General features: G+C 43.6%; 1 protein-coding gene and 3 long non-coding RNA genes across 17 annotated transcripts in view; 1 reads left to right on the top strand and 3 right to left on the bottom strand.

The window, feature by feature from the left end:
* Positions 1 to 955: 955 nt before the first annotated feature.
* LOC116926606 lies at positions 956 to 1,523 on the bottom strand. Its single transcript, XR_004396173.2, has 2 exons — positions 1,386 to 1,523; positions 956 to 1,065 (listed from the first exon to the last, which is right to left on the bottom strand). It is a non-coding gene; the product is annotated as an uncharacterized LOC116926606 (long non-coding RNA).
* LOC116926615 lies at positions 1,478 to 2,442 on the top strand. Its single transcript, XR_004396183.2, has 2 exons — positions 1,478 to 1,836; positions 1,995 to 2,442. It is a non-coding gene; the product is annotated as an uncharacterized LOC116926615 (long non-coding RNA).
* Positions 2,443 to 3,482: 1,040 nt separating this feature from the next.
* Positions 3,483 to 5,207, bottom strand: LOC116926480. 8 transcript variants are annotated; one of them, XR_006648947.1, is made up of 6 exons: positions 4,994 to 5,202; positions 4,674 to 4,923; positions 4,192 to 4,606; positions 3,962 to 4,130; positions 3,751 to 3,898; positions 3,483 to 3,684 (listed from the first exon to the last, which is right to left on the bottom strand). It is a non-coding gene; the product is annotated as an uncharacterized LOC116926480 (long non-coding RNA). The 8 variants fall into 8 exon arrangements; XR_006648950.1 differs by having other exon boundaries at positions 4,674 to 4,918; XR_006648949.1 differs by having other exon boundaries at positions 4,674 to 4,912; positions 4,973 to 5,201.
* A 545-nt stretch (positions 5,208 to 5,752) lies between these two features.
* LOC116926475 overlaps positions 5,753 to 18,878 on the bottom strand; it is a 33,220-nt gene continuing 20,094 nt past the window's right edge. For 2 of the 7 annotated variants that reach the window (XM_045176419.1, XM_045176417.1), the window contains exons 4-12: positions 16,049 to 16,302; positions 15,532 to 15,613; positions 14,452 to 14,550; positions 12,154 to 12,303; positions 11,772 to 11,837; positions 8,310 to 11,563; positions 7,975 to 8,200; positions 7,693 to 7,853; positions 5,753 to 7,531 (exon numbers count right to left, since the gene is read on the bottom strand). In XM_045176419.1, coding sequence (XP_045032354.1) covers positions 5,846 to 7,531; positions 7,693 to 7,853; positions 7,975 to 8,200; positions 8,310 to 11,563; positions 11,772 to 11,837; positions 12,154 to 12,303; positions 14,452 to 14,550; positions 15,532 to 15,613; positions 16,049 to 16,302 — 5,978 coding nt within the window. In that variant the 3' untranslated portion in view covers positions 5,753 to 5,845. Of the gene's footprint in view, positions 7,532 to 7,692; positions 7,854 to 7,974; positions 8,201 to 8,309; positions 11,564 to 11,771; positions 11,838 to 12,153; positions 12,304 to 13,563; positions 13,649 to 14,451; positions 14,551 to 15,531; positions 15,614 to 16,048; positions 16,303 to 18,878 lie in introns of those variants that run through there. The other 5 variants (XM_045176418.1, XM_032933368.2, XM_032933369.2 and 2 more) reach the window with 5 other exon arrangements.

Raw genomic sequence — 18,878 nt, 5'->3', positions numbered from 1 at the left:
GCCATCGCCATCTTCGCCTTCCGTTCACCATTCACAGAAAAGTCGATCACAATTGGATATGATTCAGCAAACAGCCCCCGGCGATGGTGGGATTTCACCGTGGATCGTCCGTCCTCGTGGTATTGTTTTGTTTTGCATTGTATCTGTATGTATAAGTTAACCCGTTGGCTGCCACCCCTGTTTGCGTCCCATTTTTTTGTAGCTTTTAGGGAACCGGGTGCCAGCCTTGCCCCACGTCGGGGGAATATCGCCGCCTTTCAAAGGCCTTTGTGCCTTTTAGGCGCCGTAGGCAATGCACCAGTAGGGACTTCTCTTTGTCGGTGCGGTAAGATAGATCCCTGGGTGCATTCCCGGAATGGTTTCTATTGCCGTCCAGCCCGGACTTGTCTTCGGACAAGTCCCACCTTGTTCTTTGATCCTTCAGGACGCGATGCGTAGCTAATGTAGTTTAAGCAACCTTACGGGTTGCATGGCCTGGCAGCCAACGGGTTAACTTAGTTAAGTGTGTAATTGTATGTATGTATGTATGTATGTATGTATGTTTATATTTTATACATTTATGTAATATGTATTTTGTATTGTATAAAAAAGTGTGGAATTGGGATGGAGGAGGGTCAATAAAAACTATTTATATATATTAACTTTTTTGTATTTCATTTTATAATATGACAACAAATAACAGTAACATAATATAACTTATTTCACAAACCTTTCACTTAATCTCGTCGTCACTTGAGTATGGGACCATTCACAGCTGTTTAACTTTCTGCTAGACTTTGTTGTCGAAAGAGAAAACCAAAAGAATCTTCATAACTAAAGGAGTTTTTGTTGTTTCCGTTTTAACAGTAGCCTCCACCATGTGACAAACAGTCATCAATGGACACAATGACAAGCCCAAAATCTTGAACTTCCTTTTACTTCTTACGTGTGAGCTAGCAATTCATCAACACAGGAGTGACACTTAAGATTTTTTATTTACAGTGGCAACAAAACATCTTTGGTATTGCATTCTGTCACAAAAAGGGTCCTGTGGCCATCACAGCACATCGGGCACAGTTCCGAGACCTAAAGGTAAAATTAAAATTGTTATACTTTTAATGATCAATCGTAACATTACCTTATGATACATGTAAGGAACTAGAAAATTTGTTAGAAAAGAATACTAAGAGCTGTTTTCTTTATAGAGTGCCATAGGTTTGAAAATTTGATGCATATGACTAAAGGAGATTTAAAAAAAACGTGCTGGCAAAGCAAGCCATGCTTCTACTTCGAACACCTTTGAATAAGTATGTTACAATGTTTATTAGGAATTAGTCAGTGCCATAGTAACTTTAACTAAGTATGAGTTTACTTTAAAGTTGTAAAGCACAAAATGGAAAACGTACGCTAAATTCCAGGTAAAACCACACGACATCAGGAGTGTAATTTTGACAAGAACTTAATGACGCAGGTATTCTCCAAGGACGCTAAAACAGAAATGAAACAGGTTATGTCATGTCTAGAAAATATGCAGCAGTGGCACCATCTACTTTGAAACTCAACTTGAAATCCACTCACTTGTCCATAAAAGAAGTAAGTCCGACTATTTTGTAAATTGTATTGTTTTATTGTAATTTTTATTGAATTTTGAAACCAAATCATGTAAATTTTTAACAAAAAAACGTGTTATTGAAAAAAAAAAAGAGAAGTTGGGCTTATTTTCCTGTCAGATTTTCCGCTAGATGGCGATGTCAGTGACAGTACTTTTCAAATCAATGGGCAAAATTGAGTTAGTCATACAGTTCGTCTGCTTCGGAAATAGTTAACTCGCTTCAGGAGTGAGGTTGATGTAAGCACGTAAGTTTTTTATTTTTAAAAAAAACTTGGTTTTTATAATTAAGAATTTAAAACGGCTGTAAAGAAGCGAAACAAAAGTTTCAATTGCAGGGGAACAAGGGACAAGTGAAGTGTTTGACCATTATGAAAAATCTTCTGATTGTATTGTATTGCATTAGGAATGGGTGCTGTGCTGCTTATGATCTTCTGATTCATAATTCTAAAGGACTTGCTTTTATTTTCTAATTTTTAACAATGTTGGTAGTGAAACAAAACTTTGTGCTTTTAAGAGAATCCAAGATCCCTTCCCCAAATGGAAAGAGACTTTGCTGTACACAAACATGTCTACTAAACACATTGTGTTCTCGTGTGATTGATTAAAGTTTATTTTTAAATCTTACTACACATTTCCCAGATGTAGATTGATAATTATAGAGAATTGAAAGAGATTGCACTCATAGAATTTTTCAAACTTTTTCCTTGCAAAAATTCTTCATTAGGCTTTTGTAGTTGTATCATAGTTGTCTAACTTATGCAACCAATTGAGGCACTGCCAAGGTTGACTGCACGTAGTTGTATTTGTAGTCTATGAAAAGAAAATGAATACAAGCATTATTAAACAACAAATAGCAAACCTGTGTATCCTTGAATTTAAGTTTAGGGGTGATAAATTGAATTTAGTTAGATTAGTAGTTGATAAGTAGTAGATAGTCAGATTAGTGGTTGAGTCGCAGTTGATAAATTTGATTCCACTGTTTATTCTTGCTTTTGTTTGATATATACAATTCTCATGTGTAGTTTAGTTTATTAGCCAATGAAAAAGTCTGTAAAGGGAACAATATGTCATCCGTTTACCTTGGAAATGTTCATTCAACAATATAATTCTACGTGGATATAGCCTATGTATATTTACACCTAAATGTACACAAACCTCAAATGAAAAAGCGAAACAGTGAGATCTATAATGTGACTAATGGCTCTGTGGTTGAGCATCGGCGAGGCATGCTGTAAAGTAAAGGTTCGATTCCTTACAAAGTCTAGTTGAAATAAAATATGATTTATTCCGATATTAATCGAATGTCAAAATGGCACTTTCAAACAGTGTTTACATGAATAAACTAAGTCATCAGAAAGTTGTGACAGAAGTTAAGATCAAACGACTTATTCTATATGGGTATACATGTAAATCCACGTACTTCAAGGAAGTTACAAGAAAACACAGACGTAATTCAGATTAATCGTAATGGATTAAGTGCATTGCACAAAAAGATATACAAACCAACAAATCAAAACAAAAACAAGTTTTTGAAAAAATATTTTGAACTATTTTGTATTGAAATATAACTTTTAAATGAGGTAGGGGTAAACCCTACCTCAATTGAACCAAGCCCCCGGGGAGATTACCCGGGGAGTGGCTAAGAGAAGCCGGAAAAGGATGGAAGGTTTCGGACAAGTTTTTACGTGAGCGATTAACCGTTATTCGGATTTGTGGGTAGCCTCTTCGCCCTCCAATGATATCTCAGAACTTGAGGACCCCCACGTCCCCTTTCCGGACAGCGCACTCACAACCTTTACTGCTGATCACAGTAGGGGCATGACCCCCTACGGGCTTATTACGAGTCAAGGGGAAACGGGGCCACAGAAAAGAAGGGAGCCCAGATATGCACTTCAATTTATAAAAATTTTAATATTTTATCTTCGGGACGGAGCAGCGAAAAGCGTTGAAGTTGACTATCCATATAACTAATTTCACGCTTCCACATTGATTTCTTAGTTATCGTGAAAAATTGGACCATCAGCACGATTAGAACTTTGATTATTATGCTGCGTCAAAACACGTTTGATGTTCCTGCAAGCCGGACACCTTCCCTATGTTAAAGCGAAAACGACAAGAAACATTAAAACTAAACCAATACATCTTTTCATTTCATATACCTTGATCCAGGAAGGCTATGGTCAAAATATAGGCCGCAGCCTTCATATGGAATCAAGTAGCTAATGATGGCGACAACATTTTTACAGGCAGTCATTTTTTTTCCAAATTGACCAGTTCAATGATGCGTGTCTTGACCTTCCTTTTTACCTAAGTAAACTATATTTTAGAAAATCGTATCAATTTGATTTCATCAGCTTCACAATACGTTACCCATCGCTTGTCGCAATACCAATGGAGCATTGATACATGTTTCATGGATTTTGAGGAGAAAAGCAATAAATTCTGATAGAGGCTTCTTTTGAATTTAACATGCTGACATAAAATTCCAACCATGAAAAAGTACGAATCCTTTTGGGGAAGTCTCACGGGCTTGTAACACCTATTACATTGTATTAAAAAACAGCAAAAACAAAAGAAATAATAAATGAAGTTCATCCCACCTTCGCGTGGAATGTCCACGAGTCTTCGGGAGTGATGGATGTGTACCAAAAGGAAACAATGGAAACCAACAATCGACATTCCAAATTATTGGTCAAAAATAATTTCATCATTCTATTAACCTTGCCCAACTTTTGGTTCCCCTTTCTTAATTTGTTCTTTCTACAGAAGGTTAGCCAATTTAAAGAAAATCAAGAAACAAGGTAAAAAGATTGTTTTCTCTTCACCTTGCTACGTTAGAATGGCAGTTGTATGGAAAAGAAAATTACCACAATGGACAAGAGCGATGCTGTACCTACTCATTGGACCTGAATATTACGAGGAAAGATTAATACTAGGTTTCTTAGCAAATGTGGAGATTTTGTTTCATCTGATCAATATTCTTCGATTGTATAACAGCTGGCATTGATTAATTACCTGAACAGAAAAAGGAAAACCAGCATCTCATGAATTGAAAAAAAGTATAGATTCCGATACTACTTACCATTTCTGCTTCGTACGTAACTGTCATGTTGTATAGAAAAGATCTTATCCACTTATCAACAGCAGCTCCAGTGAAACGAATTGATTTCAAAAACGAAATTACGAACAGGCGATGAAAGTGGCCCGAGGTTTCACATAAACTTTTGCATTATCAGTGAGGTCAGCTGTGACCGACCGTATAGGCTACCTTGCCACCCTTCATGCCAAGCATGATACCAAGGAAAGGGAAAACTGTAAACACTAGAACTATCCTAGTAGTAGCCTTGAGTTACATTACAAATGAAAACAAAAAATGCTTACACTACAAGGAAAGCAGCATACCTAGGTGGTTTTTTCTTTCTTTTTTTTTGCTTATTAAAATAATTTCCATTTGGAAATGCACCTGCAATTTTTCAAACAACGTGAATTATGAAGCACGAAAGTGAAAATGACGTTAAATGAGCTTATTAGCATAAAGGCTAATTGAGGGATGTTGCCAAATTGGCCATGAAATAAATATATATATATCTTATGAGTTCTGACGGATGGCGGTTCACCATCCATCCTTTTTTGCAACTGAAACCTAATTTAAAAGAGAGGAAAAAAAAATAGCCATCAATGCAATAGATAAAATGAAATTGAAAAACAATGTTTACCACTTTGGTAATACCTTACGTAAAGCCCATTGTGTGTAACCTTACGAAACATAAAGAATAGACCTATACTAAAATATTAACATGTCCAAGAATTTCAAAAAAGAGAGAAAAAAAAGGATGCCAGCGGCCAAATTGCAGGGTTTCACAACTCACCAAGAGGCCATTACGGTTCTGGAAGGACGTTTCCTCACGCAGTCACGTATCCCTCTAGTCAAGGAAAAGGGAAATCTCGTGGTTAGGTGTCAAAATAGCCTTGAGTTAGAAAGACGAAGACAACGCCACATGCACCGAGTAAAGAAAATGGAAAAAAAAAAAAAGGAATCAATTACCATAGGCTGATTACTTTCAACCAAACTCATTTTCCAGTTGGAACAATACCAAACTTTCCTCTTCCGAAAAACTATCCGCTTTCATCCATACGTAAAATAGAGAAATGAGCGGTTTATTTTTGTCTTCTCAAAAATAGCAGTGTATTAGTCAACGCGAAAAGAAAGAATTTTAGCAAAAATTAGCAAGATAAATATAAAACAATGATGGGCTATTTGGCGGCTTGCATAATCATGCGATTGCAAATGGAAGCTGTTTCATCCAACAGCATATCGAGTATGGCATCGGCTGTTTGGTGTTTGACTTGTACTTCTTCGCTGGAGAAATCCGTCCAAAATTTCTCTTCGATTTGCAATTCGCGTACGAGAATCTCGTCAACTCGATCGCGTTTCTTTTGCGACCATCTAGCCAGTTGACTTTCGCGCAGCAAACGCGGCTGGTAATTCATTTGAACCAGGACGGCGCTTTCGACGGCCTTTACGAGCTCGGTGCGCGACCGGATCGGTCTGCCGCCCATACATTTCTGATTTGCAAGAAACGTGGCTTGTTTTCTCAACTCGGTCAGGTGGAGACGTGACAAATCGGCCAGAAGAGACAAAAATGCCCGGCAATTCACTTGGCATTCGGCGGGCTGATCGGCTTGTAACGGACGATCGGACGTGAGCAATTCATCCGGGATGTGCACATCTGGCTCTGCATCGTGATCGAGCAGGTATTCGGTAAAACGACGACAACATCGGGCTACATCTTCCTTAGACTTTGGGATGATTTGCTGATTTTCAGCCACGACTGGAGAGCGTATCTTCTGCCAAGTGAGCGCCTGGCCCGGCGGGGTGTAGGGAGGCGGCGGCTTGTTGGGTATCTCCCGCAGATAGAGAACCGATCCGGAGCTCAATCGCTGAATTTCCTGCTCAATCCGTTTCTGTTCGCGCTCTAACGCCTCGGCCTCTTGAATCACTTTGTCCCGATTCTCGTCCGCAACAACAGAGTCCGATGGGACGGGCTGCAAGTCATCGTCGATCCATTCGTTCTCGATACGCAATTCATTCAACTTTGACTCGAGAGCGTCACGCCCTTCTGCGCTAGAAACATCGCAAGGTGGGCCAGATGGGCTTCCGGCCGGATGAGCCACAGGCGAGTGAACATCGTCAGGACTGAAAATGTCGAACGTCGTCGTCAGGTACAGCTGGCAACGATTTCCTTTGGGTGCATCCGTTCCGGTCGACAGAAGGGCACTGACTCTTTGCAAGACATCCGCCGACGATTTGTTAGATGCCGGAATTTCAGCTTTTTTCTTCTTTTTCAAGATGCAGCAGCTGGTCAATGCGACGGTTTCTTCAATCAGCTGATCTAGAATGAATTTCGAAATGTCTTCGGCCAATTCTTCCTTAACTTGAACGTCGCTTTTAATGATCATCGTTTGGTTGAAAACATCGGCACGAGCGCAATCGGAGATCTCGGCCTGGTTCTCCTGCGTAGCCGATGGATCGGTCGACAATTCCGAAAGAGATTTCTCCGATTCGGCAGACTCGATCGCTGGCAATACGGCCACGTCTTTATCATCGACCAACTCCGGTTCTCGGATGGATTCATGTTCGCTCAACTGCCCCATAGATTCATCCGCTTCTGTGTGTACTTGCGTGCTGATGGAAGACGTTCCCGAGGAATGCTCTTCCTTCTGTTCCGCCGGCGGGATGTGTCCCTCCGCTTCCAGCGACTTGGCCGATTCGGATTCCGATCGGCCGCCGGACGTTGGCGATTGGGCTCCATCGGTACGGATGAGAGCTCGTGGCTGACGAATGACAGGTCGAACAGCCAGGACGGCGTTTGCGGTTGCGCCCGTTTCAGCATCGGCATCCAGCTGGGAGCGAAGGTCGGTGATGCAACGGTCGTACACCTGGTGGGAAAAAAAACAACAAAAGAGCGAAGAATTTTCCACGCGTCACGGGGCCACGTCAGTAGAACAAATGAGGATGGATTACATCAGCATAAAATACAAATAGAAAAAAAAAACAAAGTCTTCCATGTTTTTGTTGTTTGTTTGGTTTCCCTTGTTACCTCAATTTGTTTGATCAAGGCGCTTTCTTGAGCCTTCCGTTTCTCTTTGCTAAGTCGATTGTGTTCGGTCTTCAAGCGCTTGGCTTCCGTTTGACGTCGTCGGAGCTGATCATTCAAGGCCAACAGGCGACTCTCCACATCGCTGACGTCAGACGCCGTTTCTGTAATTATATAAACGTGGCTCGTTATCCAACCGTCAATCAGGGCGGGGAGGGGGAGCTAACCGCCGCCATCATTCATAAAGCAAACCCCCCCCTAAATTAATCGATAAAAACCATGTACCATTCTGGGACAGATTGATCGAGTCGTCCGAACCGCTCGAATGACGACGGCGGAGAAATTTCGACCGAATGCGGATGTTTTCCGTCGTCGTCCTGGGCGATAAGGGCGCGCGCAACCGGACACTGGACAAGGCCGATGCCGGGTCGTGACCTTCCAGTTCAGATCGGCTGAGTTGGTGGCTCAACTCGGCGTCATCGTCGACCGCTTCGTCATTGCTAGAAAGTTGCTGCGATTGTGAAAAACGGCCGGTGATGGATGACAACAGGGGCCGGCCCAAACGTTATAATCAAATTAGGAATTGAAGGAAGTACAGAATTGAGCAGGCGAAAAACTACCTGAACGTGAGCGGCTTCGCTGAGAACCTGCCGCAAAGTGGAGGTGGCGGATGACGAATCAGCCGCTTGAGCCGCCTCGCCAACGACGGAAGCCGAAGTGTCACCGGCTCCGACAGTCGAATTAGACATGGCGCTGACGTCCGTCTCCCACGAACTGCTGTCGTAATGCTGGTAATCGCAAGATGCTTTGCTCCTCTGTTCTTCCTTCTTGTGTTGGCGTCGCAGGGCTTCGATGCGCGACCTTTCCTCTTGCAGTTTCAACAGCAGTCCGCGCTGTTTTTTTTTAATGCTGGCCGCCTTGCCTCGTTCTCCCTGCGCCCGCAGGATGCGTTTCTGCATCTGCAGCAGCTCCAGCTCGGCCAGCGTCTTCTCCACTTGCGCCTTTTCTCGTAATTTCAACAGCAATCGTTGCTGTTTAGCCTCTTCTTGCAGCAGAATGTCGACGGCTTTGGGTGGAAGGACCGAAGCGTCCGACGAATCCAGCCCGCCGCGCTCCGAATAATCCGAACCGCAGTCTAACGAACGTTTCGGCGAATTGGGCCCAGTCGATTTAGCCGGCTGGGATTCGCTCGGAATTTCTGTGCGGATCGAAGGCTCGTCGAAATCCGAGCTGTACGTCTGCCGTCCACCGGAATCGAACACTTGCCGATTGTGAACGCGATCCACTTCCATGGCGGCCTGACTTGCCTGTAAGAAAACGGTTGCATTTCCGGCTATTCCACCCCTGACTTCCTGGGCGATGGATCGCAACGCGTCCGTCTGGGCTTCGATGAACGAGCGCGTTTCCGAATCGATTTGAATGCGGAAGCGTTTCGACGATTCCTTGGCGGCGGCCGAGTCCTCCAAACGGTCCACCTGCTGGATGGAGCGATAAAGACTCTCGTCCCGCTGGATCTCGGCGCGGAGTCGGGCCAGCAGGTCGTCCGATTTTTTCATCCGCACTTGCACCGAGGTCGCGGGCGGCTGCACGAGGCTGGCCGTGTTGTCGTCGACCACATTTTCCAATCCGACGGAACGATCCCGTTCGGATCGATCGGAAGACGAAGTCGATTGCTTCTGCTCGGTGCGGATGACGCTCGTGTCGCTGTCCGAAATGAGGGCCAGCGGAGAAACGGCCCGCGGAATGGGACTCAGTTTGCTGGAAAACATGGATCGATCGTTGGCTTCGTTGGCCGCCTGGTGCGCTGCCAATCCGCTTTCCGTCATGCACGTCGAATCGAGCGGCATCGCCAGCGAGCAGGTGGCCTCAAACGAAGTGTATTGCGGAGTCAGCGTCAGGTAGGTGGTGTCCAATTCTAAAGGAATGAGGCTGGCGTCCGTCACGTCCCGCGTCGATTGCGCATCGACCTGTTGTCGATGTTCATCCGCCTGATTGGTCATTCTCGAACCAGCGTCACGGCTGCCGGTTCGAGAACCTGACCCGTTTTTTGGCACTTGAATTTCAGTTTTCGACGAGGAATAGACCGACGACGAAGACGACGAGGCTCGAGGCTGGCCGGGCCGGCCGTTTGCGGTGGCGTCGGTAGCCGTTTTCTTAGTGACCGCATCCGGCACAGAAATGTCAGAAACGGAGAGTCGTGACTGAAAGTCCGAGTCGGACGAATGATCGCTGGCCCGCGGGATTCGGTTCATGGTCGCTTTCAGCTCGTCGCTAAGGGCCGACAGAATGTTGTACGGCGCAGCCGGGATGGGGAAAGCATCGGCTCCGTCGGGCATGACCGATCGTGAGGCAATTCGCTTCCAGCTGTTGGATCGCTCAGTCAACGGGTTGGGATCCATCTGAAGGATTTCATTAAAGTCACGAAAGTAGGTCTGCGGTTCTTCATCTTGTCGACCGCCCACGGTCGGACGCTGTTCAGCGGGCGCGCGTTTCGTTCGGCCATCGCTTTGGCCGGCCACCGCCGCTTCCGGATGGCGAGAAAGTTGTTGCTGGAAAAGAGAGCTGAGCTCGGTCGCCTCCTCCGTGACGTATCTGGAGCGTTTATCGCCATGTTTCGACTCGGCTTTCGATTGTGACGCAATTTCCGGGCCGGCCCTGACGGTGGGCGATCCATCGCGCGATCGCCTGCTGTCCAAACGAAGGAATGCGGCCAAGTGATCAGGCAGCGGATGGTATTCAGTCGAGGCGGTCGTGTCCAGCTGAAATTGTTCTAATTTCAAGGAAGAGATGCGCGTCGGGGGCGTCGGTTGGCCAACCCGCGTCGGTCCGTCCGTCACCGTTCGACTCAAAGGATGTGAGTTGACGGTCACCGGTGTAGGAGACACTGGAGGCCGGTAAGGGCTTAATTTTGTTGGTAATTCCACGGGCCCTGATGGACGATACGAGGCGAACGGGCCAATGTCCCTCGGCCGTTCAACTGCGGCCGGTAAAAGCAAATGCACGGACGCGGTCTGAACTGCCTGGAATGTGGGGGCTTCTAAAAGATGGCCGATGTACAATTCCAAATCTTCGATTTTCTGGATCAATTTGGTCACGGGTTTCGGTTGGGTATGGGCGGCCGTCACGGCCGGATGGTCGCGTGCCAGCAACTGCGATCTGGGAGACGATTGCAGCACCCCGCTGGATGCGCAGCGGAGTCTCTGGTCTGTAGATTGCGAAGCGGCGGGTTGTTGCGCCGTCCAGCCGTCACCTGTGACAGTGGCGCCCGTCGCGGTGGGAACAGTGTGAAGCCAATCGGTGCTCGAGTCACTGAATTGGCTGCGGGCCGACATTTGAGTGGCTTCATCGATCGTTTGCCGCGCGGCCATCGGTTCCGTCTGGATGCCTTTGTGCCCCCTGCTGCTGGCCGAGTCCAGTTTCTTCTTTTTCTCTTCCCTTGGCCGGAGGCTAGTCTTGCAGACGCCGACAGACTTTGGTTTCTCGGCACAGACCTGTTTCCTCGCCATCGCTTCGGCCCGCTCTTTTCGTTTCGTCTGCACGACGGGCTTGTCCGGCAGACCCAAGTCTGACCGTTTCATCGGGCTGATGCGGCTGTGATGGCAAACGGGAGCCGACGGTTGCTGGCCGATCTTCTCCTTGCGCTCTTTTCTCTGTTTCTGCATGTACTGACGGATCTCGTCGCGATCGTAGTGGCGGGTCCGCTCGGCCCGTTGAAAGTCGCGTCCCTCCGCTGCACTTGCATCAATCAATTGCTCTTCTTCCGGCACGGACTGGTCATGCAAATCGTCACCTTTGACGTCCACTTGATCGGCTGCCGGTTGCTCTTCTACCAATCCGGCCGATGTTGGACGGCCGAATTCCGGCTCGATTTTATCTGTGAAAACAAGCAGACCATTGTGAAATTGAAAAATAATAATTGATACAAAACTAAAGATAGAAGAAATGCTCAGACTGGAAGGGATAAAGTTTGAGAAAGTTGCGCCAAAAGGAATGACCGCAAATATTTTTTTTTTTAAATTTATTTTTCTAGAAAAAAAAAAAAAAAAATGTTTGTTGCCGTCATTTCACATTTGATAAAATACCTGGCGGAACCGGTTGAAACGACTCGTCCACTTCCGCTCCATCAACCCATTGCGGACCAAGATTATCTACACAAAAACATTGTAGTACATAGAATGGCCAAAAAAAAAAAAAAAAAGATGAAGTCATGAAATAGTACATAAACATTAAAACAAAAAAATAAAAACATTCTCTTTTTCTTTCTGGGTTACGAGGCGAAAAGCACAAAAATATTTAAAAGCCATTTCAAAAACAAAACAAAAAAGAAAAAAAGATTGCGATTCTTTTGGTCCGTCTTCTTATTTTTAAGTACTTACTTTCCCCCATATTCGAAGAAATAAAAACAAAACAACACACACACACACACACGCATGATTATTATGATTATTATTTTTTTTTCTTTACCGGATAAGTCTGTCGCGTTGAGCGGCATCGAAGCATGACGGCTGTTTTCTCCATCGGCGGTGGCGTTGTTGGCCGGGCTGTGCGCGGCCTCTTCGTTGTCGTCATCTTGGCCGTCGTCAACGGCGTGTCCACGACCACCTGCCTTACCGCCTACGTGTAACGTCCATCAACGAGGGCATCAGCGCGGCAGGCAGCAACACCAAAAGGACCAGAAAAGAGAAGAGAAATTTGGAAACTCGTAATCATTAAAAATAAAATAAAATAAAAAATGTTTTGAAAGCACAAGCAAAGAGAAATGAATCAACAATGAAAAGAAAAATGATGATAATGAATAAATATGTTTTTACATTCACCCTGGAAAAAGAAAAAAAGATTCTTTTTTTTTTTAAGGACCCAGACAAGATTTGCGGATTGGAAAATACATTGCCCCCCCCCCGACCATTTATGTATTATCGCTCGATTAGGTCCGGTTTTTTTTTCATTTACTGGTCATTGTCGGCGAACAGAGGGACGAATCCCGAAAGAAAATAAAGTGCGATAAATCAAAAAGAGATAAATAAAAACTACTCGTGTCCATCTTTGTTGTGTGTCTAAAAAAATTCAGCGAAGACAGCGGCGGTAGAAAATAAACGCTCACGCATCCAAGCCATTCCCACGGACGAAGAAAGTCTCTTTCACCACATTCGTCATTTACTTGTGCATATAATATTCGATTCGAATGCATATGCATGCGTTCTAATTTTGTTCTTTTTTTTGTGTGATTTTCTTTCGGTTTCGGGTCCCCTCTTTTTTTTTTGCAATGCCGCGGGTAATCAATCCAGAGCTTCCCCAGACGACAGAAAAGAAAATCGAGAGCTCTGCAGATGTTTGCCGATAACAATCGAACAATAATTCGAGCAGTAAGGGAACAAAAATTTGTTATTTAAATAATAAAAAAACTGGCTTCTATATTTCGCTCCGTTTCTTAATTAGATTCGCCGCCGTCATCAAAACCCATCGCATGAACTTAATTCTTTTTTTTAAATTTAAACAAAAACTTTTCTTTCATTTAATGGGGTAGGTTGTTTTTTTTTTTGACGTCATCCCAAGATATATAAAAAAAAAAAAAAAATGGAGGGAAGGAATAATAAATAAATGCAACGATGTGAATACTCCGACTGTATACTGATGCGCCTATTCACACACACACAAAAAAAAAAAAAAAACGAAATAAAAAAGGAGCTGGACGTGGGACTCCATCATCCGGTGAGATTATGATGTTGATCGATTGGGGCGGAAGCGAACCTCCGACAAGATCTTCCATCGTGTGAGATTCTCTCTCTCTCTCTCCCTTTTTGTTTTTTATTAAACATATTTCCCTCTCGCTATCCACCACAGTCTTGAGACGGGAGGGGGTTTCTCAACTCTCACCTGCGGTTGGATCTTGTTGTCGCTGCTCAATGCGCTTGGTCGTGACTGCTGCCGGTGGCCGATCCGCCTCGCGTGATTTCACCTGCTAATCGAAACACAAATGCGTCTGCGGGGAGTTCAGTACATATCGGTACGTGCTAGGGACTCGGTCATTTCAAAGGGGAAAAAAAAATGAAAAGGTGAACCAACACGTTGCGACAGACGAGAGAGAGAGAAAAAAATAGTGGAAGCCCCTTTCTATATCCTTTCACTCTCTACCGACTCGCCCCCACACCCCTTCATTCCGCAATAGGAAAAAGAGAGAGAAAGAATGTCCGTGATCCATCATCCATCACACGTACAAACAGAATCGAAGAAAAGAAAAAAAAAAAGGGATAGAAAAAGGAGGTCGAATCGACTCTGTGTGTGTGATCTTTTTGGTCAATGAACCACAAGAACAAACAGCAGTTCAAAACAGATAGATGGCCAACTTGTTTTTGTTTTTTAGTGAGCCGATTGTGAGTCAGTCCCTTCACCAACTTGGCATCGTTGTTTGCGCCTTCAAAAACAAAAAAACCTCTTTCGCCCACATGGAGAGCGTGCGGGTTATAGAGGATGTTTCTTTAAATCATCGTGAAAAAAAAAAGGAGAAAGCCTCCCCCCCCCCCTTCATTGAAACCCCTCGCAGTATGTCTTCCACAAGTTGAGGTTGGTGGTTAACGGGCGATGGTCTGCAAGTGAAAACGGGGCAAACCGTCCGTTCATTATCTCTCTCTCTTTCTCTCTTTAGGGTGGAGGTTTTATTTATTTATTTTTCCCCCTTAACTAATTTGTTCATTTATTATCACCATCGGGAAATGTGTTCAAGGGAGAGGGGGGAGAGAGAAAACCACAAATGATTTCGGTTACCTGAGACGGGATGAACATTCGACGTTGCCGCTCTGTTGGTGGCGTAGATGCGTTTAAAACCGCTCCCTTCCCTACCAGTCAGCTGTTGGCTGCCACCTGCTTCACCAAATGAAAACAAAACACACACAAAAAAAGTGACAATCGTGAGTACCAACTGAGACCAACAAGAGAGAAACGGTAGAATGCGCCAGTCAAACGAGCTTCAAGATAAAATAGCCCTCACATGCCCCGTTTTTCTTGAATGCCTAATTAACACACACGGAAACCAATGCAAGTCAACGACTTGATCACGGACGAGGAAAAAAAAAAATTCAAAATAAAATAAAAAGATACGGAGGAAAGATGAATAAATCATAGAAGAAGAAGAAGAAGAAAGAAAAGGGTCTTTTCACGTAGACCTACATTGATGGAATATACTCGTTTTCATCATTTTTCTGTGCTCTTTTAATTGGAGAACGGGACAAACGAGATCAGACAAAACAGGAACACGAGTGAGAGTGTCTCTTTAAACGAAACGCTTGAACTAAATGGGGCAAAACGGATCCAACGGACCTTCTCCAACAACAACAAAAATCCCTAACTTTTGCCCGAAAAACAAGTGAAAGACCCACCACCTACCACAACCCCCCCCCCCCAAAAAAATGAAAGAACAACCAACAAAAAAGGGAAACTCAAAAGAAAAAAACAAACAAACCAAAAACATGTACGTGTACAACTACGCGTGATCGATTGCGACAGATGGATGACGTTAGCCTCTTGTCGTGTACGTCTTCCTTCTCCTATTATGCGTATACGCACCAATGAGGAGGAGCACATTTATAAATAAATAAACAAAAACAAAAAAAAATGTATATGAAATAGTCCCCCTAGCGCATCAACAGGCCAGGGCTATGCGCTCTCTCTTTTTTCTTTTGTTCTTCTTCCCCCTTTTCCCCTATACGTTACGTTTTTTGTTTGGTGTTTTATGATTATTGTTTACACACACACGCAGAGAGTTATAATATAATGCTTTTTTAAGGTAAAAAAAAAAAACAAAATCTACGTGACTGTGTAAGATAAGGGGAAAAGAATACGACATACCTGATGGTGGTTGATCGTCGGTGGCAATTTTCGGTTGTTGTCCATCGTGACGGAACGCTGGCCGGCAGTATTCTTCGACCAACTATGAAAATGTTATAATGTCAATAACATTTTCAAAGAAAAAGAAAAAAAAAGAAACCAATTTTTTTCCTTCCCCTTTTCTCCTTGTGTGTGATTTAAACGAATCATTTCAAATACATGCAACGCTGCGCACAATTCACGCGAGCGTGACTTGTTTTCGGGTGCAACAACAGCTGCGCCAAGTATAACTTCTAGCCGAAAAAACCGAAATGGACGATCATTATTCAATAGGAAAAGGACTTTCCCCGAAGGAGGAAAGCAACTAGAAATCCCAACATCTTCACATCGTTCAAACAAATCGAACGAAATCCCCCAATTATCCTTGTTTTTAAAACAAATAAAATTTATGTTTTTCAATAACCTTAACCCACAAAAAACGAAAAAAACAAAACAAAATGTATCAAAACGTTATCGACTGGAATTGAGAATGAATTACCTTTAACGATGTTTGTTCTTGTTCACGGTTTGACCGTCGCCTAATGTCCGGCCGGAACGAAGGTTCGCCAAACTGCCAAGAAGCCACGGGCGCCGGTGTGAAATGAGTGGCGCACGATGTTGTCCACGGCCTTCCCGACGTCACGTCGTCGGGCGCTGTTGCGCCGCCCGCGTTTAAACAATGCGAGACGATCGTGTCACGAACGACTCGACGACGACCATGTTTCTCTTCTTCGACTCTCGAACCCGCCATGTCTGTTCACACACACACACACACACACCACAAAATAAAAAAAAAAGAGAAACGGAGATGAATTTCATATTTTTTGCGCGCCAGATAGAGAAATGAAGAGTCATAACTCCCGCCAAGGTTACAACACCCTTGAACACGTGATAATGAGGACTTGCTCGCAGACGTTAGGAGAGAATAACCATAAAATATTTCGAGATAAAATAGGGGAAAAAATACAGGCGCAACAAGAAATTGGGGAGGAAAAAATAAAAGATGAACGCCGACGCACGAGAACTGCCACCTTAAAAAAAAATAGATATAAGGACTGATGGGAAATCGTGACGAACCCATCCTCACGGAAACACCGAGACGTTTTTTTTTGAAAGATAACAACAACAGAAGAGAAGAAAATGTTTTCGATGCGCAGAAACACTGGCCGATCGTTAGACATTCACGGGCTGAAAACGATGAGCAAACGCCGCCCAACCAAAACAAAACTCGGGCACTGACTGTCACGATTTCTATAATTCAAGGTTGCAAAATAAATGATAATAAAACAAATGTGACATTGTTCGTGTCATCATAACGTTCGAACGTCCCCCCCCCCCCAGAATAGAAATTTGTTTCTTTTCGTTGCGAGAAATAAATTCGCATTTGCGCATAATCATCAGCCCTTGACCTCTGTACCTCATTGGTTCAATTTCCTCTTGTACTCGGAGATTGCTTAGTCCCGGAATTTCATATTTTCTTCCCGAATCACGATTACTACAACAAGCTCACAAATCATCCCCCCTCCCCCATAGATTGGTAACGTGAATCGACTAATGCACTCACGAAAACGCAAACAAGTGCGCAACGCTGTTCCACAAATTCAAAGATTTTAAACCAAAAAAAACAAAACATTTGAATCAGTCCAACTATTTGAGAAATGGGACCGCGATCCTAACCGACTTCCTTTAGTTCCATCATCATCGAGCAGCCACAATGAAAATGCTATCGGGAATCGAGTTGAGCACATCTCGATGGCCTCCTTTCTTTCTCTCCCTTCAAATCGAGTTACTGCAATTCCGAACAAAAGAGTAAGACTCCAATCAAACGAGGAAAAAGAAAGGCAGAACAAATATTTTAAGAATGGCTTCACATTAAGGCGATCATTATAATAAGCGCAAGAAGGGAAAGAGAAAAAAAAAAAAAAAAAAAAATTCCAGCGCGTCGTGAACAAGAAGAAAAAGAAAAGGATAATGTCTGGATTTATGATGTCTTGTCGAGAGTTGAGCTTCAACGAATGAATGGTCATCTTGGCCAGTGAAAGTCCTTTTTTTTTCTTTCTTTTCAAATATAATTTTTCTCGATCCCGACGTGCGCTACGACTCGCGTTCTTTCTTCACTCGGAACCGACTCTTATTTTCTGTTATACGACGACGGGCCAAGGGGAGGGGGGGATATATGAATATAATAAAGAGAGTCGTATATACGATAGACAAGAACGTTAGTGACGACATCGCAAAGGGCCCCGTCGACGTTTTCTCGTTCGTCATTCGAGCCCCACGGAAAAAAAAGAAGGTTTCGCAAGAAGACGATCTTGTTGGGACGTGTACATAATCACGTTCACTTTCTATACAACTTGTTACATTACATTACCGCAAAATGATGGTCGTATAAAGCGGAATGGAGGGGGGGGGGAAAACAAGTGAAGGAGGCACGCAGCGAAATGCGAGAGAATACGTTGATAAGTCAAACTATTTCAAATGTATGCATAATTCAATTTCGATTCGGCCGATTGGAAAGTTGAACAATACATAGTACGACACATATTCTCGAGGACCAATAAGCTATTATCGTAACTCAATTCTACTAGCAAAAAAAAAAAAAATAATAATAAAATAAAAAGACCTTGGATTTGATTGGTGACATGTAACCGAACTATAAAGTAGTTAACGATGGCTGGGTGGGAGTATTTTTTTAAAATCTAAACTATTACTGTATATCCTCGACCGCTCCATAAAATAATCGAAACAATAGGACCACCGCGCCGAACAATACCGTTGCGCAACACCGAGAGGTGAACAAATGAATAACGTAGAAATGCGACCGATTAAAGTTCGTGAGTCGAATGGAAAAAAAAAACAAAATACGATCGAAACAGCCAACGGCGTACACACGAACGTGCAATCGCGCCACCGTTTAAATGCCGAAAATAGTCCTCTCCCTTTGTGCTGCACACCCTTTCGCCTTCATCCGCTCCTCGTCATTTGAAAAAAGTTAATAAAAACAAAAGAAAAATGTGCGGCCATGATCCCATTATGTCCAGTATCGAATGCGGCTATTGTCAACAAGAAAAAGTCAATGAAAAACATATTTAATAGCAATAATAAAATCAAATGAAACAGAAATAGAAGCCTGTTACGCAATGAGATTCTGCAATTGCCATCGACACTCGAATTCAAACATTGCCAATGATCTTAAACGTGAATTCCATTCAAAAATGAACATTTCCTTCTTATATTCGATTGATAATTCACTTCCCCCGAGGAGATGAAATTTAAAAAAACGTGACAGCGTGTAAGGTTATAAAAATTAAAGGCATTCCCTGGATGTG

This window comes from Daphnia magna, linkage group LG7 (genome assembly GCF_020631705.1).
Source record: "Daphnia magna isolate NIES linkage group LG7, ASM2063170v1.1, whole genome shotgun sequence".
Taxonomy (NCBI): domain Eukaryota; kingdom Metazoa; phylum Arthropoda; class Branchiopoda; order Diplostraca; family Daphniidae; genus Daphnia; species Daphnia magna.
The sequence above is the reverse complement of the archived record's forward strand: the minus strand, read 5'-3'. Positions and strand labels throughout refer to the sequence as shown.